The 24,129-nt window shown below is 45.6% G+C and overlaps 1 protein-coding gene across 3 annotated transcripts in view; it reads right to left on the bottom strand.

The window, feature by feature from the left end:
- prkar1b (protein kinase, cAMP-dependent, regulatory, type I, beta) overlaps positions 1–24,129 on the bottom strand; it is a 314,879-nt gene that overhangs the window by 58,925 nt on the left and 231,825 nt on the right. For all 3 annotated transcript variants that reach the window (XM_070900752.1, XM_070900754.1, XM_070900753.1), the window contains one exon: positions 8,867–8,988. In XM_070900752.1, coding sequence (XP_070756853.1) covers positions 8,867–8,988 — 122 coding nt within the window. The remainder of the gene's footprint in view (positions 1–8,866; positions 8,989–24,129) is intronic.

Below are 24,129 nucleotides of genomic sequence, written 5' to 3'. Positions count from 1 at the left end.
TGTTGCACTCCACAAGTGTCAGGAAAGATATAAACCTACGGATAGCCATATCTCTGCAGTCTCAAAGCTTGTTTACATGCCGAGTTGTCCTGCGTCTGCTCCTATCCTGGGGGAGAGGTATTTGTCACCACTATTAGTTGAAATAGCGGGGGCTTGTAAAAAAGGAACAGCAATAATGATGGGTGATTTTAACCTCCATATTGATTGGACAAATCAAATTGGTCAGGGTAGCCTTGAGGAAGAGTTCATAGAATGTATAAGGGACGGGTTCCTTGAGCAGTATGTAACGGAACCAACCAGGGGTCAGGCTATCTTAGATCTGATCCTGTTTAATGAGACAGGATTAATAAACAATCTCCTAGTAAAGAATCCCCTTGGAATGGTTGAATTTCAAATTCAGATTGAGGGTGAGAAAGTTGGATCTCAAACCAGCGTACTAAGCTTAAATAAAGGAGACTATGAAGGTTTTAGGGCAGAGTTGGCTAAAGTGGACTGGGAAAATAGATTAAAGTGTAGGATGGTTGATGAACAGTGGTGTACATTTAAGGAGATATTTCACAACTCTCAAGAAAAATATATTCCAGTGAGGAGGAAAGGATGTAAAAGAAAAGATAGCCACCCATGGCTAACTAAAGAAATAAAGGATGGTATTAAATTTAAAAACAAGGGCATGCAATGTGGGCAAAACTAGTGGGAGGACAGAAGATTGGGAAGCTTTTAAAAGCCAGCAAAGAATATCTAAAAAAATGATTAAGAAAGGGAAGATAGACTATGAAAGTAAACTAGCACAAAATATAAAAACAGACAGCAAGAATTTCTATAGGTATATAAAAAGGAAAATAATGGCTAAAGTAAATGTTGGTCCCTTCGAGGACGAGACCAGGGAATTAGTAATGGGGAACATGGAGATGGCAGAAACTCTGAACAAATATTATGCATCAGTCTTTAAGGTAGAGAACACTAAAAATATCCCAACAGTGGATAGTCAAGGGGCTATAGGGAGGGGAGGAACTTAACACAATCACAAAGGAGGTGGTACTCAGTAAGATAATGGGACTAAAGGTGGATAAAACCCCTGGACCTGATGGCGTGCATCCTAGGGTCTTAAGAGAAGTAGCGGCAAGAATAGTGGATGCATTGGTTGTAATTTACCAAAATTCCCTGGATTCTGGGGAGCAGATTGGAAAACTGCAAATGTAACGCCCCTATTTAAAAAAGGAGGCAGGCAAAAATCAGGAAACTATAGACCAGTTAGCCTAACACTTGTGTTAGGGAAAATGTTGGAGTCCATTAGTAAAGAAGCAGTAGCAGGACATTTGGAAAAGTATTAATTCGGTCAGGCAGAGTCAGCATGGATTTATGAAGGGGAAGTCATGTTTGACAAATTTGCTGGAGTTCTTTGAGGATGTAACGAACAGGGTGGATTAAAGGGGAACCAGTGAGTGTGGTGTATTTGGACTTCCAGAAGGCATTTGACAAGGTGCCACATAAAAGGTTACTGTACAAGATAAAAGTTTACGGGGTTGGGGGTAATATATTAGCATGGGATAGAGGATTGGCTAACTAACAGAAAACAGAGAGTCGGGATAAATGGTCATTCTCGGGTTGGCAATCATTAACTAGTGAGGTGCCGCAGGGATCAGTGCTGGGACTCCAACTATTTACAATCTATATTAACGACTTGGAAGAAAGGACTGAGTGTGACGTAGCCAAGTTTGCTGACGATACAAAGATGGGAGGAAAAGCAATGTGTGAGGAGGACACAAAAAATCTGCAAAACGATATAGACAGGCTAAGTGAGTGGGCAAAAATTTGGCAGATGGAGTATAATGTTGGAAAGTGTGAGATCATGCACTTTGGCAGCAAAAAAATCAAAGAGCAAGTTATTATTTAAATGGAGAAAAATTGCAAAGTGCTGCAGTATAGCGGGACCTGGAGGTACTTGTGCATGAAACACAAAAGGTTAATATGCAGGTACAGCAAGTGACCAGGAATGCCAATGGAATCTTGGCCTTTATTGCAAAGGGGATGGAGTATAAAAGCAGGGAAGTCTTGCTACAGTTATAGAGAGTACTGGTGAGGCCACACCTGGAATACTGCGTAGTTTTGGTTTCTATATTTAAGAAAGGATATACTTGCTTTTGAGGCAGTTCAAAGAAGGTTCACTAGGTTGATTCCAGAGATGACGGGGTTGACTTATGAGGAAAGGATGAGGAGATTGGGCCTCTACTCATTGGAATTCAGAAGAATAAGAGGTGGTCTTACCGAAACATATAAGATTATGAGGGGGCTTGACATGGTGGATGCAGAGAGGATGTTTCCACTGATAGGGGAGACTAGAACTGGAGGGCATAATCTTAGAATAAGGCGCCGCCCATTTAAAACTGAGATGAGGAGGAATTTCTTCTCTCAGAGGGTTGTAAATCTGTGGAATTCGCTGCCTCAAGAGAGCGGTGGAAGTCGGGACATTGAATAGATTTAAGACAGAGATAGACAGCTTCTGAACAGATAAGGGATTATGGGGTTATGGGGAGCAAGCAGGGAAGTGGAGCTGAGTCCATGATCGGATCGGCCCTGATCATATTAAATGGTGGAGCAGGCTCAAGAGGCCGTATGGCCTACTCCTGCTCCTATTTCTTATGTTCTTATGTAAGAGGTGGAAGATAAGAGTTAACCCAAATTGGAGAACATTTATTTCTTAGCACTTAAATACTAAGCCACAGCTCCACTAGCTGGGACAAAAACAACCACTGCTGGATTAAGTTCAACTGTAATCATCTGATGAATCAGTCATTTTGTACAACCAAGATGTTGCATCAGACCAAGAACACAATCACAAATGCAGCATTCTGCAAAAAAATTGTGACTCTCCATGAAGCGCAGTCACAAGTCACCAAAATAAAGGTGCATGTGCAAGCAGGGGAAATCTTGTCTTGGTAATAGCAACCTTGGAAATTGAACTTCATACAATGTGAAGGTAGGCACCCTTTAAATCAGTACTGAGCAACAGTAAATATAAATATCTTCGCTGTGAAACCGGGATGGTGCAATATATCTTCCATATTCTCTCTTTTGACCACAGTACATCGGTGCTACTCTCTTGATCATTTCCCTGAAGAAAATATGGTCTCTGTCCTGAGATGTAAGATGAGACAGAATCTGTTTTTTGAATAAACCTGTTTGGCATTTGAAACATATAATAAACTCTAGTGATATTGTTATTTACACACTTTCAAAGACAAAGAGGAACTTGTGGAGGCACAGGATAGAACCAGTAAAATAGGTATTTTTATTTATTATGCTGGCCACACTATGAAAATTACCAGGGCAAGTGAAAACACAAAAGCAAAAAGATCTAGTGGCGAGATATCATAATCTAATAGGGATGTGGTGGCACAATTGACCCAGTAAATATAAATATCTTCGCTGTGAAACCGGGATGGTGCAATATATCTTCCATATTCTCTGGTGGTGTTGGACCACAAAGGTGTGCAGAATGAATCATCCAAAACTTAAACCCGAGGCTTTGAGGAGATACTGAGCAACAACTCAACTCCTGACACATCACTGTCTAACACCAAAGTTTGAAGGAGCTGAAATTGCCCCTCCCGATAAGGCCTCTGACCGCCTGAAAGCGGCAGCCATGGAGCGTCGTGGAATGGCCGCCGACTCGCCACGGAGGGGCCGCCATTTTGCATTTTGCCCGTCATCAGGGGCGGAGCGATGTAGGGGATGGCTCCACCCATTTTCCCGCTGCGGCGTGCACGCGCAGACCCTTTACCAACAGGTGGCGACTGCTTCCCGGAATTGCCCCACAGGAAATAGCCCTTTTGTGGAATTGCCTCGCGGGAGCGGCGTCACTGCTGGCCCCTGACAGCTCTCTGTGCCGGTCCACTCCTTGTCGGTCGGCGGCACAGCCGCCATTAAAGGGGAGGTGGCGCTGCCAGTGAAACCATTTTATTTTTTATTGTCAGCCGACTGCCAGGTTTGGCCGGGCCACCAACAGGCAGCTTGACTCCCCCTCTTGGGTGCCAGGCTGCTGGCCCGGCTGACACCCTCACTGGTGGCCCAGTGGACCGAACTTAAAAATATGCTGAGCTCGCAGCGGCTCGCCCCTTTAACTGACGGGGAGCGACGTTGTGACACGTCAGTGGGACACAGCATGTCCGCGATGCGCTGATGAGTGATCGGGGTGGCCAACCCGCTGCAAGGGTACTTCCACCCCTCGGCCGCAACTACATTTGCCCCGAGCAAAAACAAATATCGACGGCACCTTTGTAGCAATCCATGCAGCGGAGATAAACTTTAAAAAGCAGATGGTGCGCCCCGTTTCGGGCGGAGGTGAATTTTTATCCCTAAATCTCTGTACTTCCCTGGCATGAAATGCATCAGAGAGCCTCATAGGTCCTCCAGATTGATGTTTTAATATTCTTCTCCTGCTGTTCGTCTTGGCCAGATTCAGGCTTCCACATGTCCATTGGGCATTGGGGAAAGCTTACAGGCAAGCAGGAAAAGCTATGTTGAACCAGAAGATCTGATCAGTTTGAGTCGGCACAGCTGAAGCATTTTCCTTCTCCCTAGGAACCTGGCGTTGCAGGAAGTACATCACAAGGATATAAAATATGTTGGGTTGTAAGACAGAACAATAAAGGGCAAAGCGGAACCATTTTGGAATCCATTGTGAGCTTTAGCTTCAAAGCGAGTGATAGCAGAAATCTCCAGAGATTGTCTCCATAGGCTATGTGACACAATGGAAACAGTTGGTACCTAAGCATTTCCTGAATGTATGTGCAAGATAACGATATGAGTCTGTGGAACTATTTCACCTAGATTGCCTCGATCCACATCATACCGGCTTTGACCACAAAATTGAGCTAGGTGCTGTCTGAAACATAGAAAATAGGTGCAGGAGTAGGCCATTCGGCCCTTCGAGCCTGCACTACCATTCAATAAGATCATGGCTGATCATTCACCTCAGTATCCCTTTCCTGCTTTCTCTCCAAACCGTTTTAGCCATAAGGGCCATATCTAACTCACTCTTGAATATACCTAACGAACTGGCATCACCAACTCTCTGCGGTAGAGAATTCCACAGGTTAACAACTCTCTGAGTGAAGAAGTTTCTCCTCATCTCGGTCCTAAATGGCTTACCCCTTATCCTTAGACTGTATCCTTATCTGAATGGCGGCAGATTGGGAAAAGGGGAGGTGCAACGAGACCTGGGTATCATGGTACATCAGTCAGTGAAAGCTGGCATGCAGGTACAGCAGCCGGTGAAGAAGGCAAATGCTATGTTGGCCTTCATAGCTAGGGGATTTGAGTATAGGAGCAAGGAGGTCATACTGCAGTTGTACAGGGCCTTGGTGAGGCCTCACCTGGAATATTATGTTCAGTTTTGGTCTCCTAATCTGAGGATGGATGTTCTTGCTATTGAGGGAGTGCAGCGAAGGTTCACCAGACTGATTCCTGGGATGGCAGGACTGACATATGAATAAAGACTGGATCGACTGGGCCTGTATTCACTGGAGTTTAGAAGGATGAGAGGAGATCTCATAGAAACATGTAAAATTCTGACGGGTTGGACAGGTTAAATGCGGGAAGAATGTCCCCGATGTTGGGGAAGTCCAGAACCAGAGGACACAGTCTAAAGATAAGGGGTAAGCCATTTTCAAACATTCCATTGACTCTGGATCAGTTCCTATCGAGTGGAGGGTAGCCAATGTAACCCCACTTTTTAAAAAAGGAGGGAGAGAGAAAACAGGGAATTATAGACCGGTCAGCCTGACATCGGTAGTGGGTAAAATGATGGAATCAATTATTAAGGATGTCATAGCAGTGCATTTGGAAAGAGGTGACATGATAGGTCCAAGTCAGCATGGATTTGTGAAAGGGAAATCATGCTTGACAAATCTTCTGGAATTTTTTGAGGATGTTTCCAGTAGAGTGGATAAGGGAGAACCAGTTGATGTGGTATATTTGGACTTTCAGAAGGCGTTCGACAAGGTCCCACACAAGAGATTGATGTGCAAAGTTAGAGCACATGGGATTGGGGGTAGTGTACTGACATGGATTGAGAACTGGTTGTCAGACAGGAAGCAAAGAGTAGGAGTAAATGGGTACTTTTCAGAATGGCAGGCAGTGACTAGTGGGGTACCGCAAGGTTCTGTGCTGGGGCCCCAGCTGTTTACACTGTACATTAATGATTTAGATGAGGGGATTAAATGTAGTATCTCCAAATTTGCGGATGACACGAAGTTGGGTGGCAGTGTGAGCTGCGAGGAGGATGCTATGAGGCTTCAGAGCGACTTGGATAGGTTAGGTGAGTGGGCAAATGCATGGCAGATGAAGTATAATGTGGATAAATGTGACGTTATCCACTTTGGTGGTAAAAACAGAGAGACAGACTATTATCTGAATGGTGACAGATTAGGAAAAGGGGAGGTGCAAAGAGACCTGGGTGTCATGGTACATCAGTCATTGAAGGTTGGCATGCAGGTGCAGCAGGCGGTTAAGAAAGCAAATGGCATGTTGGCCTTCATAGCAAGGGGATTTGAGTACAGGGGCAGGGAGGTGTTGCTACAGTTGTACAGGGCATTGGTGAGGCCACACCTGGAGTATTGTGTACAGTTTTGGTCTCCTAACCTGAGGAAGGACATTCTTGCTATTGAGGGAGTGCAGCGAAGGTTCACCAGACTGATTCCCGGGATGGCGGGACTGACCTATCAAGAAAGACTGGATCAACTGGGCTTGTATTCACTGGAGTTCAGAAGAATGAGAGGGGACCTCATAGAAACATTTAAAATTCTGACGGGGTTAGACAGGTTAGATGCAGGAAGAATGTTCCCAATGTTGGGGAAGTCCAGAACCAGAGGTCACAGTCTAAGGATAAGGGGTAAGCCATTTAGGACCGAGATGCGGAGGAACTTCTTCACCCAGAGAGTGGTGAACCTGTGGAATTCTCTACCACAGAAAGTTGTTGAGGCCAATTCACTAAATATATTCAAAAAGGAGTTAGATGAGGTCCTTACTACTAGGGGGATCAAGGGGTATGGCGAGAAAGCAGGAATGGGGTACTGAAGTTGCATGTTCAGCCATGAACTCATTGAATGGCGGTGCAGGCTAGAAGGGCCGAATGGCTTTCTCCTGCACCTATTTTCTATGTTTCTATAACCTTAATCATTTCTTTTTTTCAAGCAATTACCTAATTCTCATCAAAAAAAAATTCATGGACTCGGCTTCAACAATAATTTGCGGCTGAGAATTCCACTTTCCTATCACTCTCTGCGCAAACAGCCCCTCCTTTAATTTCTTTAGTGATTATCTTAAATTTGTCCCCTCTCTATACCATCTTACCATCCAGTTAACAACTTACATTTATATAGCGCCTTTAACGTAGTAAAACGTCCCAACGCGCTTCACAGGAGTGTTAGAAGACAAAAAAATTGACACAAAGCCACATGAGGAGAAATTAGGGCAGATGACCAAAAGCTTGGTCAAAGAGGTAGGTTTTAAGGAGCATCTTAAAGGAGGAAAGAGAGGTAGAGAGATTTAGGGAGTGAATTCAAGAACTTAAGAGTCTAGGCAACAGAAAACAGGGATGCTCAACAGGGCAAAATTAGAGGAGCACATATCTCAGGGAGTTGTGGGGCTGGAGGAGATTGCAGAGATAGGGAGACGGCGAGGCCATGGAGGGATTTGAAAACAAAGATGAGAATTTTGAAACCGAGAGCCAAAATAGGTCAGTGAGCACAGGGGTGATGGGTAAATGGAACTTGGTGCGAGTTGGACTCGGGCAGCCGAGTTTTGGATGACCTCAAGTTTACCTAGGGTAGAACGTGGAAGGCTAGCCAGGAATGCATTGGAATAGTCAAGTCTAGAGGTAACAAAGGTATGGATGAAGGTTTCGGCAGTGGATGAGCTGAAGCAAGGATGGAGACGGGCAATGTTACGGAGGTGGAAATAGATAGGTGGCAATAGTTATGCCAGGGATATGTTAACAGAAGCTTATTACAGGGTCAAATCGATACCAAGGTTGCGAACAGTGTGGTTCAGCTTCAGACAAATGTTAGGGAGAGGGATGGGAGTCAGTGGCTAGGGAATGAAGTTTGTGGCGGGGACCGAAAACAATGGCTTCAGTCTTCCTAATATTTAATTGGATAAAATTTCTGCTCATCGGATGTCGGACGAGCAGTCTGACAATTTAGAGACCGTGGAGGGGTCGAGAGAAGTGGTGGAGAGGTAGAGCTGGGTGTCATCAGCATACACGTGGAAACTGACGCTGTGTTTTCGGATGATGTCTCAAAGGGGGAACATGTAGATGAGAAATAGGAGGGGGCAGAGGATAGATCCTTGAGGGACACCAGAGGTAACGATGCGGGAGTTCAACAAAATCAAATCACTGTTTACCTTATCATTACCCTTCATAATCGTCAAGATCTCCATCAGATCACCCTTTAACCTTCTCAATTCTAATGGGAAAAAAAAGCCCCAAGTTCGCAGAACTAATTTGAAATTGGCCTCCAAATTACCAATGTAGGAAGTACACATATGGTATAGCAATGTATGCATGTAGAAAACAATGAAATTAAATAAATGACCTTGTAGGTAGCTCACTGAGATTTTTTAATCCAGTAAGGGCCTCGACATTTTAATTAAGAACATGAATCAAATTGAAGTGCTTTATTTCAGTCAGAAGCAGCAAATATAAACAAGGTTTTAGGAAAACAGGGTAAGAAATGTTCTTACTAAAATAATTTGCATTGATACTTCAGAATTAACTGACACTATTTGAGGAACAAAAAGTTGCTTCTCAACTTTGGTTGCCGTAGTAGCAACAGGTGCAATCGTTTTGTGCAGTTCATCTTACCTCTGTGATAATGAAGAAGTCATCGCCTGGTTCACCCTGGACCACAATTTTCTCCCCATCTTCAAACTGTACAGGCTCCAGTGCATCAGCCACTGTCAAACGCTCCCATTTGTCCAGTGATTCTACAAATTACAAAAACAACTTATCATCTAACATGGGTTAACGGTTAATGCATCTTGCGGATAGTGTTTCTTCTATTCATTCATTGCAGGTTTTTGGCATTTTACTTTTTCTGATGGTGGGGGGGGGAGTGGAAGAGGTAAGTTATGTCATCTTGTTCAAAAAAACTGACTTTAAAGAGTTATTGTAATGCATTTAATTTTTTTGGAATTATACGTTCTTGAAGGTTTGCCTACATCACAACAGTCATTCCACTTCAAAGTATATGAAGCAGTTTGGGACATTGGAGAGGCACGATAAGGCACTATATAAATGCAGTCTTTCTTTTGATGCACAATTAATAAACATTGCACCTATTGAAAAGAAAATTCACTAATTATTAATCACTGCCATTTAAAATTATTTATACAGAATCTTTTATCAACTAATTACTTTTCAAAAATATTTAAAACCGCAATAATTAGTCAGTGTAGCTTAGTGGTTAGATCTATCATCTCGGAGACCGATCATTGGTTCAAATCCCATACCAGACTTGAGCACATGAGGGAGTGCTGCCTTGTCTGAGGTGCTGTCCTTTACGTGCAGCATTAAGCTGAGGTCCAGTCCACCTATTCCTGTGGTTCACATGAACAAGAACAACAAACATAGCATCTTTAGCGTGCCTTATGGGATTGGGGGCGAGGAGAGAAGTTCAGAATTGGAGGACTGAAGGATGTGGGATGAGTGGAAAGACTAGAAAAGGCTGCAGAGATAAGGTGGAGGTGAGGTCATGGAGGAATTTTCAGGCAATAATAAAAATGTCAAATTTAAAGCTTTAATGGCAGGAGTCCAAAATCAATCAGCAAGGATGGGAGTGATATACAAACAGAATGGTACAGGCAAGGATACAGGCAGCTGAGTTTGGAACAAGTTGGCATTTATGGAGCATGGAGGATGAGAGACTAGCAAGAAGGACATTATGGAAATTGTTTAAGAGGTGACAAAAGCAAAGATAATACTAAGGCAACTTTACAGAGGTGGAAATAAATGGTCTTGGTGATGGATAGGACCTGGGATTTGAAGCTTAGCTCTGGGACAAAGAGAATATCAAAGTTTCACGCAAACTGGTTCAGTCTGAGCAGATGGCAGAACATGGGGTAGAGTCTGTGGCAAGTGATTTTACGGCGAAGGCTGAAAATGATGGACATTAAAGATCCCATGGCAATATCTGAAGAGCAGGGAGTTATCCAGGTATCCTCGCCAACATTGCTCCCTCAATGAACACTACAAGAAACATATTAACTGGTCATTCATTGAATTGCTTTTTGTAAGATTTTGGTATGTGCAAATTGGCTGCCATATTAACCTGGCAAATACAGACATTGCACTGGAATATAATTCATTGTCTATGAAACTCTTTGGCATGTTTCAGAGAGGTGTGATAAGGCACTTTAGTCAACTAAACCATAAAGTTACTGAAGAAATTGAGTTTAACATAGGAAACGCACTCCTGTGACTCTCCCTTACTATGCTGGGTATAAGGTAAGTCTCACCTGGGCATTGGCAGTTCCTTCCTCGGGAGAAACTAACAAATATGGATGAAAGCTACGCAGAGGCAGAACAATAATGATAATTTTAGTTACCATAATGATACACAAATCAATCCTTCCAACAGTCAATTGGGTGAGAACATGATTATTTCTTAATGCTTTGATTGTACATCATCATAGGCAGTCCCTCGGAATTGAGGAAGACTTGCTTCCACACTAAAAAGGAGTCCTTAGGTGGCTGAGCAGTCCAATACGAGAACCACAGTCTCTGTCACAGGTGGGACAGACAGTCGTTGAGGGTGAGAGAGGGTGGAACTGGTTTGCCGCACACTCTTTCCGCTGCCTGCGCTTGATTTCTGCACGCTCTTGGCGATGAGACTCGAGGAGCTCAGCGCCCTCCTGGATACACTTTCTCCACTTAGGACGGTCTTTGGCCAGGGACTCCCAGGTGTCAGTGGGGATGTTGCACTTTATCAGGGAGGCATTGAGGGTGTCCTTGTAATGTTTCCTCTGCCCACCTTTGGCTCGTTTGCCGTGAAGGAGTTCCAAGTAGAGCGCTTGCTTTGCGAATCTCGTGTCTGGCATGCGAACAATGTTGCCTGCCCAGCGGAGCTGATCAAGTGTGGTCAGTGCTTCAATGCTGGAGATGTTGGCCTGGTCGAGGATGCTAACGTTGGTGCGAATACATGACCTTTGATTGTACATGGTAGATCTTAATGTGTTAGGAGATTGGGCTCAAGACTGGAAAATGATGTATAACTTAGATAAGTGCAGTGTTAAGCATGTGGGCAGGGCAAATGCTCATTCATACACCCTCCAGGGTAAGGCATTAAAGATGGTGGAGATAGAAAGATACTTGGGCATTCTAGTGCATACATCCCTAAAGGTACATGAGCAATAGCTAGAGCAAATAGGTTGTTGGGGTGTATTCATAGTACAATTGAGTATAAGACGAGGCGTACACTTGGAATACTGTGTCCAGGTTTGGTCTCCTCGCATGGTGTGTGATATTGAGGCTCTGGAAAGGATGCAGAATAGATCCACCATAGTAATTCCAAATCTAAAGCATCAAGATAGGTTAAAAGAGTTGGGACTCTTTACCTTAGAGCAGCATTGGCTTAGGGGGAGGATATGATTGAGGTTTATAAGATAATGAAGGGAATAGACAGTGTTCCAGCTGACAGTATATTTCAATTAATTAGGTTAGGCAGGACCAGAGAGCACAAATTTAAGTTGTATAGGGCTAGATCGAGATCAGACGTCAGGAGGTGGTTCTTGTCCCAGAGAATAGTTGATCTCTGGAACAAGCTGCCATTTCACGTGGTGGATGCAGACTCATGAATTCCTTCAAGCAAAAGCTGGATTTGTTTCTGGCTGTGGCAGAGATCACCTCTTACAGAAGGTAGGTACAGCGGCAGAACTGGTCTCCAGTCGTCTTGATTAATCCTTGCCACTGGACCAAGACCTAGCTCTGTCAAGCCCGCGTGGTGGCTGGTGTGCAACGGCCACCAAACGTTAAAAAAATCCACGCATAGGCATCTTCCACCCTTCAACATGTGATTCGGGACCTGGAATATTATGTCCTTCATTGAAACACCTGTAAACTCATTGCTATTTGACGTGGAAGCAAGCAAGTCACCCTCGTTTCGAGGGGCTGCCTATGATGATGGTGGCAGCAGGGGATTTAATGGCCAGAGAGACCTCCTGGACTAGTTTCAATCACCTAGATGGGTCAGAGAGGAATTTCCAGATTTTCTCCCCCAAATTGTCCAGGGTTTTAAATCTTTTTTTTGCCTGTCCCAGGAGATAACATGATTTCGGGTGAGGTGGAGTCTTTTTCTTCTTAGGCAGACCCTCAGAGTCGAGGATGACTTGCTTTCACACTAATACGAGTTCTCAGGTGACTGATGAGACCAATGTGTGACCTACAGTCCCTGTCACAGGTGGGGCAGACGGTGGTTGGAGGGACGGGTGGGTGGGGTGCTTGGGTTGTTGTGCGCTCCTTCCGCTGTTTGCACTTGGCTTCCACGTGCTCCCGGTGAAGAGACTCGAGGTGTTCAGCGCCTTCCCGGATGCTTCTCCTCCACTTTGAGTGGTCTTGGGCCAGGGATTCCAAGGTGTCGGTAGGGATGTTGCACTTTTTCAAGGAGACTTTGAGAGTGTCCTTGAAACATTTCCTCTGCCCACCTGGGGCTCGCTTGCCGTATTGGAGCTCTGAGTAGAGTGCTTGTTTTGGGAGTCTAGTATCGGGCATGCGGACGATGTGGCCCGTCCATCGGAGCTGATCGAGCGTGGTCAGTACTTCGATGCTGGGGATGTTGGCTTGAGCGAGAACACTGACGTTGGTGCGCCTATCCTAGAAACATATAAATTTACAGCGCAGAAGGAGGCCATTTCGGCCCATCGTGTCCGCGCCGGCCGACAAAGGGCCACACGGCCCTTGATCAGCAGCCCTAAAGGTTACATATAAACCTACGAACAATGACGGAAAGTCAAAGAGCACCCAGCCCAACCAGTCCGCCTTACACAACTGCGACACCCCTTATACTGAAAACATCTACACTCCACCCCAACCAGGGCCAGGTGATCTCCTGGGAGAGGCAAAAGCCAGATAAAAACCCAGGCCAATTTAGGAAGAAAAAAAATCTGGGAAAATTCCTCTCTGACCTATCCAGGTGACCGAAACTAGTTCAGGAGATCACCCTGGCCGTATTCTATTCCCTGCAGTACTTACCATTATATCTGCGCCATCTAACAAAAGGTCATCCAGTCAATGGATGTGCAGGATCTTGCGGAGGCAGCATTGGTGGTACTTCTCCATTGCTTTGAGGTGCCTGCTGTATATAGTCCATGTCTGTCAAGCATATAGGAGGGAGGGTATCACTACTGCTCTGTAGACTATGAGCTTGGTGCTGGGTTTGAGGTCCTGGTCATCAAACACCCTCTTCCTCAGGCGACCAAAGGCTGCACTGGCACACTGAAGGCAGTGTGGGACTTCATCATCGACGTCTGCCCTTGTTGACAGTAGGCTCCTAAGGAATGGAAAATGGTCCACATTGTCCAAGGCCTCGTCATGGATCTTGATAATCGTAGGGCAGTACTGTGTGGCGGGGGCAGGTTGGTAGAGAACCTTTGTCTTACGGATGTTTCATGTAAGGCCTATACTCTCGTACGCTTCGGTGAAGGTGTTGACGATGGCTTGGAGTTCGTCCTCCGAGTGTGTGCAAACACAAGTATCGTCTGCGTACTGTAATTCAATGACAGAGGATGGGGCGACCTTGGATCTGGACTGGAGGTGATGGAGGTTGAACAATTTCCCGTTTGTTCTCTAGATTAGCCCCACTGTAGCGGAGAGCTTATTGAGGGTGAGATGGAGTATTGCAGCAAGTAAGATCGGGAAGAGCATTGGTGTGATGACACAGCCTTGCTTGACCCCGGTCCGTATGTGTATTGGATCTGTGGTGGATCCGTTGGTCAGGATCACGGCTTGCACGTCATCGTGAAGCAGGCGGAGGATGGTGACAAACTTTTGACGGCAGCCGAATTTGAGAAGGACACTCAATAATCCCTCACGGTTGACAGTGTCGAAGGCCTTTGTGAGGTCAAAGAAGGCCAAGTACAGAGGTTGATGCTGCTCCCTGCATTGTTCTTGAATTTGACGTGCGGTGAAGATCATGTCCATTATGTGGAATCCGCATTGCGACTCTGGGAGGAGCTCTTCAGCTACTGGGAGAAGGCAATTGAGGAGATTCTTGCAATGATTTTCCCTGTGGCAGACAGCAGGGAACCTCCTCTGTAATTACCGCAATCGGACTTGCCACTTTTCTTGACGATGGTCACGATTACAGTGTCTCTGTGAATCCTTGGCATGCTCTCCTCCTTCCAAAAGAGAGAAATTAGTTCATGGATTCGTGCCAATAGTACTTCTCTGCCATGCTTTAATGGGGATTCCATCTGCTCCTGAGGCCTTGTTGTTCTTCAGCTGTCGGATGGCCTTTTCAACCTCATACCAGGCTGGGGTTGTGCTGAGATGGTGGCGGGTAGCTTGCTGCGGGGTGGAGTCGAGGACACTCATGTCGAAGACAGTGTCTTGGTTAAGGAGATCTTCGAAGTCCTCCTTCCAGGGGGCACTGACTGCCTCTGTCCATGATGAGTACCTCTCCGTCCTTGGCCCTCAGTGGGAAAGGACCTTGGGTGCTTGGGCCGCAGGTGGCCTTGACAGCGCTAAAGAATCCACGCACGTTGTGGTTGTCTGCTAGTTTCTGGATCTCCTGCACTTTTTTCACCCACCATCTGTTCTTTAGGTTGCGAGTTTTATGTTGGACCTCAGCCTTCAGATGTCTAGAAAGCTGCTTTCTTGCTCTCGAGTGGTGATGCTGTTTCCAGTTCAAGAACCAGTCTTGATGTTTCCTGGTACAGCGATCAAGCGTCTCTTCACAGGTGCTAATTATGGAGGCCTTGGAGGGCAGACCAGGCACCGTGGACACTCTGCGTCTCCAGTTCACTAGAAGTCATCAGGTTGGTTGTGAAGTGTTGGCTGAATAAGGCTTTCTTAGCAGGGTCTTTGAGTGCTCCAGCATTGATTTTCCTGTGGCAGCGTTTCTGTTGCCGCCGCTGTTTTGGGGCTACATTGATGGAAATGAGAGAGCGGATTAAGCAGTGGTCAGTCCAGCAGTCGTCAGCTCCTGTCATGGCGCGGGTGATGTGCATGTCCTTGTGGTCCCTCGCTCGAACAATGACGTAGTCTAGCAGATGCCACTGCTTGGAGCGAGGGTGTTGCCATGAGGCCTTGTACTTGTCTCTCTGATGGAACAAGATGTTGGTTATGACCTGGCCATGTTCTCAGCATTTCGTCAGGAGGAGGGTACCGTTGGAGTTGGTTTTCCCTACCCCCTCTCTGCCAATCACACTTTCCCAGAGGTCTGTATCCTTTCCAACTCTGGCGTTAAAGTCGCCAAGGAGGAACGGCTGATATATTTCCGAGTCAGGATGGTGTGTAACTTAGAGGGGAACTTGCAGGTGATGGTGTTCCCATGCGCCTGCTGCCCTTGTCCTTCTAGATGGTAGAGATCACGAATTTAGGAGGTACTGCCGAAGAAGCCTTGGCGAGTTGCTGCAGAGCATCTTGTCGATGGTACACACTGCAGCCACGGTGTGCCAGTGGTGGCAGGCGCAATATTTAAGGTGGTGGATGGGGTGCCAATCAAGTGGGCTACTTTGTCCTGGATCGTGTTGAGCTTCTTGAGTGCTGTTGGAGCTGCACTCATCCAGGTAAGTGGAGAGTATTGCATCACACTCATGACTTGTGCCTTGTAGATGGTGGAAAGGCTTTGGGGAGACAGGTGAGACACTCGCTGCAGAATACCCAGCCTCTGACCAGCTCTTGTTGCTACAGTATGTGTGTGCCTGGTCCAAGTAAGTTTCTATTCAATGATGACCCTCAGGATGTTGATGGTGGAGGAATCAGTGATGGTAATGCCGTTGAATGTCAAGGGATTTTACTGGCGCTTGTTGGAGATAGTCTTTGTCTGGCACTTGTGTGGTGTGAATGTTACTTGACACTTATCAGCCCAAGCCTGAATGTCATCCAGATCTTGCTGCTTCTGGACATGGACTGCTTCATTATCTGAGGAGTTGCAAATGGAACTGAACACTGCAATCATCAGTGAACATCCCTACTTCTGACCTTAGGATGGAGGGGAAGTCATTGATGAAGCAGCTGAAGATTGGTAGGCCTAGGACACTGCCCTGAGGAACTCCTGTAGCGATGTCCTGGGGCTCAGATGATTGATCTCCAACAACCACAACCATCTGGGATTCCCCTCCGCCATGGTTAACATGGCTCTCGACTGTGTCCGTTCCATTTCCCGCACCTCTGATCTCACCCCTTCCCCTCCCTCTCAGAACCACGACAGGGTTCCCCCCTTGTCCTCACCTTTCACCCCACCAGCCTCCACATTCAACGGATCATCCTCCGCCATTTCTGCCATCTCCAGCGTGATCCCACCACCAATAACATCTCCCCCCCCCCCCTCTCATAATTCCGAAGGGACCGCTCCCTCGTGACACCCTGGTCCATTCCGCAGTCATCCCCAGCACCCCCTCCCCTTCCCACGGCACCTTTCCATGCAAGTGCAGAAGATGCAACACCTGTCCTTTTACCTCCTCCCATCCCACTGTCCAGGGCCCCAAACACTCCTTCCAGGTGAAACAGCAATTTACTTGTACTTCTTTCAATTTAGTATACTGTATTCGCTGCTCACGATGTGGTCTCCTCTACATTAGGGAGACCAAACGCAGATTGGGTGACCGCTTTGCTTCCAGTCGTCTGTCACTTCAATTCTCCGCTCCACTCTGACCTCAGTCTTCGGCCTCCTACAATGTTTGAATGAAGCTCAACACAACACCTCATTTTTCGTTTAGGCTCTTTACAGCCTTCCGGACTCAACATCGAGTTCAACAATTTCAGAGTATAACCACTGCCCACATTTTGTTCCCTTCCCTCACTTTCTTTTTTAACATAAACTATCCCCCCCCCCACCCACCCTACTTCTTCATTTTTAGTTTGTTTCTCTCTGTTTTCCGTGGCAGTTGGTAATCATTCTGCCATTCACACCCTCTCCAGACTCAACTTTTGTTTTCTAACCTGTGCTATTACCATCTCAATTCGGCCCATCGACCCCTTTGTCTCGCAAATCTTTTCTGTCTTCTACCCTCTCACAGATCTTCCCTTTTGTTCTCCCCCCACACCCTCCCCCTTTCAGGGGCCCAGCACTTCCTTAAGAATCTGTACATTTCGAACTATTATCAGTTCTGATGAAGGGTCTTCGACCTGAAACATTAACTCTTGTTTCTCTCCCCACAGATGCTGCCTGACCCGTTGAGATTTCCAGCATTTGTTGTTTCTTTTTCAGATTCCAGCATCCAGTGTTTTGCTTTTGTACAACCATCTTCCTCTGTGCTAGGTATGACTCCAGCCAGTAGAGAGTTTCCCCCCGATTCCCATTGACTTCAATTTTACTAGGGCTTCTTGATGCCACACTCGGTCAAATGGCTGTCTTGATTTCAAAGGCAGTTACTCTCACCTCACCTCTGGAATTCAGCTCTTTTGTCCATGTTTGGAGCAAGTTAACTTGTAATTTAACTTGGATTTTTTGCTGTTAATCAAAACAAAGAAACTCTCAAAGTCTCTCTATCGGTTGGCTGAATCATCCACCAACAAAAATTTTAGCTAGGTTATCCAAAAATCCTATCCTTCGTCGCCAATGTGATATCTTCTGTACGACCTCACAAACACACTAAGATGTGCTCTAAGATGGCTGATAACTTCAGGAACCTGTCAGGTGACCTGTTCCCTCTTTGTTGTTGTAAGCAGCAATGGCTGCATTACCACAAGAGTCCACTGGGTGGAGCTAAATATTACAAGGTCTAATTCCGAACTAACAAGTTTTAAATTTAACAGCACAATGCCTGACTGTCTCCATGCTGCTTTTTTAGCTCTCTCCCGAATCCGAAAGGGCATCACCCTGTGGTGGGAAATGGTAAAAACACAATACGATGCCTCAAAGTGTCTCCGAGACCATCACAAATACAAAAGCAAGGAAGTTATGATGAACCTATATAAAACACTGGTTCGGCCTCATCTGAAGTATTGTGTCCAATTCTGGGTACAGCACTTTCGGAAGGATGTGAAGGCCTTGGAGAGGGTGCAGAAAAGATTTACAAGAATGATTCCAGGGATAAGGGACTTCAGTTACATGGATAGACTGGAGAAGCTGGGGTTGTTCTCCTTGGAGCAGAGAAGATTGAGAGGAGATTTGATAGAAGTATTCAAAATCACGACGGCTCTGGAAGAGTAGAGAGAGAAGCTGTTCCCATTGGCGAAAGGGTCAAGAACCAGAGGACACAGATTTAAGGTGATTGGCAGAAGAACCAAAGGCGACATGAGAAACAACTTTTTTACACAGTGAGTGGTTAGGATCTGGAATGCACTGCCTGAAAGGGTGGTGGAGGTAGATTCCAAATGTGGCTTTCAAAAGAGAATTGGATAAGTACCTGAAGGGAAAACATTTTCAGGGCTACGGGGAAAGGGCAGGAGAGTGGGACTAGCTGAAGTGCTCTTACAGAGAGCCGGCACAGGCTCGATGGGCTGAATGGCCTCCTTCTGTGCTGTAACCATTCTATGATAAAGCTGTAATGAGGTCTGGAGCCGAGTGGTCCTGGCAGAACCCAAACTGAGCAGGTTATTGGTGTGTAAGTGACAATTGATAACACTGTTGACGACACCTTCCATCACTTTGCTGTGGATTCAGAGTAGACTGATGGGGTGGGAATTGGCCGGATTGGATTTTCCTGATGTTTGTGGACACGACATACCTGGGCAGTTTCCCACATTGTCGGATAGATGCCAGTGTTGCAGCTGTACTGGAACAGCTTGGCCAGACGTGCGGCTAGTTTTGGAGCACAGGTCTTCTGCACGACTGCCAGGATTTTGTCGCGGCCCCTAACCTTTGCTGTATTCAGCATGCTCAGCCATTTCTTTATATCATTTGGAGTGAATTGAATTGGTGGCAGACTGATGGTGGGGACCTCAGGAGGAGGCCAACATGGATCATCCACTCGGCACTTCTGGCTCAAGATGGTTGCAAATGTTTCACCTTTGTCTTTTGCACTCCCACGCTGGGCTCCGCCATCATTGAGCATGGGGATATTCATGGAGCCTCCTCCTCCTGTTAGTTGTTTTATTGTCCACCACCATTCATGACTGGATGTAGCAGGACTGCAGAGCTTTGATCTGATCTAATGGGAACAGTAGCATGCTGGTTATATTACTGGACTAGTAATCCAGAGGCCTGGACTAATGATCCAGAGACGCAAGTTCAAATCTCATTACGGCAGCTGAGGAATTTTAATTTCGTTAATGAAATAAATATGGAATAAAAAGCTAGTATCAGTAATGGTAACCATGAAACTATCAGATTGGCATAAAAACCTATCTGGTTCACTAATGTCCTTTAGGGAAGGAAACCTCCTGTCCTTACCCGGTCTGGCCTATAGCAATGTAGTTGACTCTTAATTGCCCTCTGAAATGGCCTAGCGAGTCACTCAGTTGTAACAAACCATGACAATAAATAATAAGTAGAATAAAACTGGAAGGACCACCTGGCATCTTTGGACATGACACCCAGTCCAGTCAACCCTGCAAAGTCCTCCTCACTAACATCTGGGGACTTGTGCCAAAATTGGGAGAGCTGTCCCACAGACTAGTCAAGCAACAGCCTGACATAGTCACACTCACAGAATCATACCTTTCAGCCAATGTCCCAGACTCCTCCATCACCATCCCTGGGTATGTTCTGTCCCACCGGCAGGACAGACCCACCAGGGGTGGCAGCACAGTGGTACACAGTCGGGAGGGAGTGGCCCTGGGAATCCTCAACATTGACTCTGGACCCCATGAAGTCTCATGAATTCAGGTCAAGCATGGGCAAGGAAACCTCCTGCTGATTACCACCTATCGCCCTCCCTCAGCTGATGAATCAGTACTCCTCCATGTTGAACACCATTTGGAAGAAGCAGCAAGGGCATAGACTGTACTCTGGGTGGGTGACTTAAATGTCCATCACCAAGAATGGCTCGGTAGCACCACTACTGACTGAGCTGGCAGAGTCCTGAAGGATATAGCTGCCAGACTAGGCCTGTGGCAGGTGGCAAGAGCACCAACATGAGGGGAAAACCTACTTGACCTCATTCTCACCAATCTACCTGTCACAGATGCAGCTGTCCATGACAGCATTGGTAGCAGTGACCACGGCACAGTCCTTGTGGAGACAAAGTCCTGTCTTCACAGTGAGGTTAGCCTCCATCGTGTTGTGTGGCACTACCACCATGCTAAGTGGGACAGAATCAGAACAGAGTGTAAAGTGTTTGAGGGTAAACTTGGTTCAGTTGGTGACACTTTCACTTCCAAGTTAGGTTATAGGTTTAAGCCCAAACCAGGACTTTGTCACATAAACTAGACTGGCACTTTAGTACAGTACTAAAAGCAAGTGCTGTCATACAGACATTAAACAGAGCTGTTTTGCTGGTTCAGGTGGAAGTTAAAGATCCCATGGCGATAGTCAAAGAGAAGGAAGTTCCCACAGTGTCCTGGTCAACATTTCTGCCTCAACGAACACCATCAAAAAAAGATTAGCTGGTCATTCATTTTATTGTTTTTTGTGGTACCTTCCTGGTGCAAAATGACTGCTGAATTGTCTACTTAACAATAGTAACTCACTTCAAAAAGTAATTTACTTCTTGTGAAGCACTTTGCGACATTTTTGAGAGACAGGATAAGGCACTATACAAATTAAAGTCTTTCTTACTTAAAAATTCTTAGACGGGAGCCCTGCTAAGTTAATCATTTCAGTACAGGTGCTTAACCTCAAAGAGATTTCAATCAATGACAGACCAAAAGGGAGCACCTTGTATTCACAGTTGCAAAACCATCTAACACAATCTTTCTCAAAGGCATGTAAGTCCCAGTGGACACTAGAAAATCACATTTGACCTAGAATGTCCGTTGGTGCAGAAAAGGGCCAAGGAATTTGCTCTCACGCCTATCAATGACGAGGGGCACATATTCCAAAGTATGTATAATTGCACCATTTCTGAGGGACAATCATTGTCTTGAACATGTTTAGCAAAAACTGCAGTGATCAATATTTAATGGCCACAACTGATGAATATTAGTGGTGCAATATGAATACTACCAAAAAGCCAGGCAGCAAAATAGAAGACATGTTACATGGGGCAGTGTCAAAGACTCAACTTTTTTAGCTCATCGGTAAGGACGATGATGCCTCTGGGGAGTGCAGCCAGAGCCAATTCCAAGGCACCACGGGTGGCTCAGCTGCACAGGGAGGAGGGACGAAGAACAAAAAAGCCCAAGTGGTAGGGGATTCTATAGTTAGGGGAACAGACAGGCATTTCTGCGGACGTAGACGTGACTCCCGAATGGTTTTGTGCCTCCCTGGTGCCAGGGTCAAGGATGTCACGGAGCGGATGCAGGGCATCCTGGGGGGAGGGTAAACAGCTAGAGGTCATGGTCCATATCGGGACCAACGACATAGGTAAAATGAGGGATGAGGCCCTACCGGAAGAATTTATGGAGCTAGGAAAAAAATTAAAGGGTAGGACCTCAAAGGTAGTAATCTCCGAGTTACGACCGGTGCCACGTGCTAATGAGTATAAGAATAGAAGGATAGAGAGGATGAAAACATGGCTGTAAAATTGGTGTAGGAGGGGAAGCTTTAAATTCTTGAGGCATTGGGACCATTTCTGGGGGAGATGGGACCTGTACAAACCGGGTGGGTTGCACCTCAACAGCGCTGGGACCAATATCCTCGCGGGGAGTTTTGCTAGTGCTGTTGGGGAGAGTTTAAATTGGCTTGGCAGGGGGGTGGGAACCTGAGAATGAATCCAAAAGGGAAGGAAGTAAAGCAGAGGTTGGATAGCAAGAATCTAGAAACTGAATCTGTCAGACAGGAAATAAGTGTGAGTATGTAGTAAGCAAGGAGGTCTTCCTGTGCTGAATGGTATATACTTTAATGCAAGGAGTATAGCAAATAAGGCGGATGACCTAAAAGCACAGGTGTCTACCTGTGCTTTTAGGTCATCCGCCTTATTTGCTATACTCATTGCATTAAAGTATATACCACTATAGTCATTACAGAAACATGGCTGAAAGAGGGGCAGGTTTGGCAGATTAATATTCCTGGCTACAGCATGTTTAGACAAGATAGAGAGAGGGGTAAAAAAGGGGGGGGGGGGTTGCGGTACTGATTAAAGAAACTATTACAGCGGTGAGGAGGGATGATTTGTCAGAGGGATCATCAAATGAGGCCATATGGGTCGAATTGAAAAATAAAAAAGGGGCGATCACACTGCTGGGAGTGTATTATAGATCCCCAAACAGTGGGAGGGAGATAGAGGATCAAATATGTAGGCAAATTGCTGTGAAGTCTAAAAACCATAGGGTAATAATAGTAGGGGATTTTAACTATCCAAATATTGATTGGGACAAATTTAGTGTGAAGGGTATAGAGAGTGTGGAATTCTTGAAATACATTCAAGAGAACTTTGTTAGTCAGTATGTAGCAAGCCCAACACGAGAGCGGGCAGTCTTGGATTTAGTTTTGGGGAATGAAGCTGGGCAAGTTGAAGGGGTATTAGTGGGAGAGCACTTGGGTGCCAGTGACCATAATTCAATTAGATTCAAGTTGGTTATGGATAAGGACAAGAATAGGCCTGGAATAAAAGTTCCGAATTGGGGAAAAGCTAATTTTGCTAAGTTAAGGAGTGATTTGGCCACAGTGGGCTGGAAACAGCTACTTGTGGGTAAATCGGCGTCGGAATAGTGGGAGGCATTCAAGGAAGAGATCCGAAAGATTCAGGCCAAACATGTACCCTTAAAGAAAAAAGCTGGGAGAAATAATTCTAGAGCCCCCTGAATGTCTAGGGACTTTTAGGGGAGGATTAAGAAAAAAAGGAACATTTATGTCACAAATCAACGACTAAATGCTTTAGAATCTTTAGAGGAATATAGAAAGATAAGAGGTAAAATTAAAAAGGATATTATGAATGCTAAGAGAGAGCATGAGAAATTCTTGGCCAGTAAAATTAAGGAAAACCCTAAGATGTCCCAATCAATATTTGGATAGTTAAAATCACCTACTATTATTACCCTATGATTTTTAGACTTCACAGCAATTTGCCTACATATTAAGAGTAAGAGGGTAACTAAGGAAAGGGTAGGGCCTATTAGAGACTATGAGCGTAATCTTTGTGAGGAGGCAGAAGATGTTGGTAGGGTTCTTAACGAATACTTTGCATCTGTTTTCACAAAGGAAAGGGGTAATGCAGATACTGCTATCGAGGAGGAGTGTGAAATTCTGGATGAAATAAATATAGTGAGCGAGGAAGGGGTTTAGCAGCTTTGAAAGTAGGTAAGTCCCCAGGCCCGGATGAAATGCATCCCAGGCTGTTGAGCGAAGTAAAAGAGGAAATAGCAGATGCCTTGACCATCATTTTCCAGTCCTCTTTGGATCTGGGCATGGTGCCGGAGGATTGGAGGACTGCTAATGTAGTACCCTTGTTTAAGAAGGGAAAAAGGGATAGGCCGTGTAATTATAGGCCTGTCAGCCTAACCTCAGTGGTGGGAAAATTATTAGAAAAAATCCTGAAACAGGATAAATCTGCATTTGGATAGGCAAGGATTAATTAGGGACAGTCAGCACGGATTTGTTAAGGGAAAATCGTGTTTGACTAACCAGATTGAATTTTTTGAGGAGGTAACCAAGAGAGTCGATGAGGGTAGTGTTATATATGTGGACTTGTACTTACTCTGTACAGCCACCAGAGGGCTCATCCCCTAGAGTCCCAAGGGATCCATAATCCCTTGGGAGCACAGCTATTTAAGGAGGCTTCACAGGTTGGAGAGGCACTCTGGAGACCTGCAATAAAAGACTACGGTCACACTTTACTTTGAGCTCACAGTGTTCAGTCTGACTCTTTCTCCATACACAACAACTGGCGCCGAGATACAGGTAGCGAACCCAAAGATGCAGAGAA

The sequence above is a fragment of the Pristiophorus japonicus genome, chromosome 15 (assembly GCF_044704955.1).
Source record: "Pristiophorus japonicus isolate sPriJap1 chromosome 15, sPriJap1.hap1, whole genome shotgun sequence".
Taxonomy (NCBI): Eukaryota; Metazoa; Chordata; class Chondrichthyes; family Pristiophoridae; genus Pristiophorus; species Pristiophorus japonicus.
Note: the sequence above shows the minus strand (reverse complement) of the source record. Positions and strands in the feature narration are given on the sequence as shown.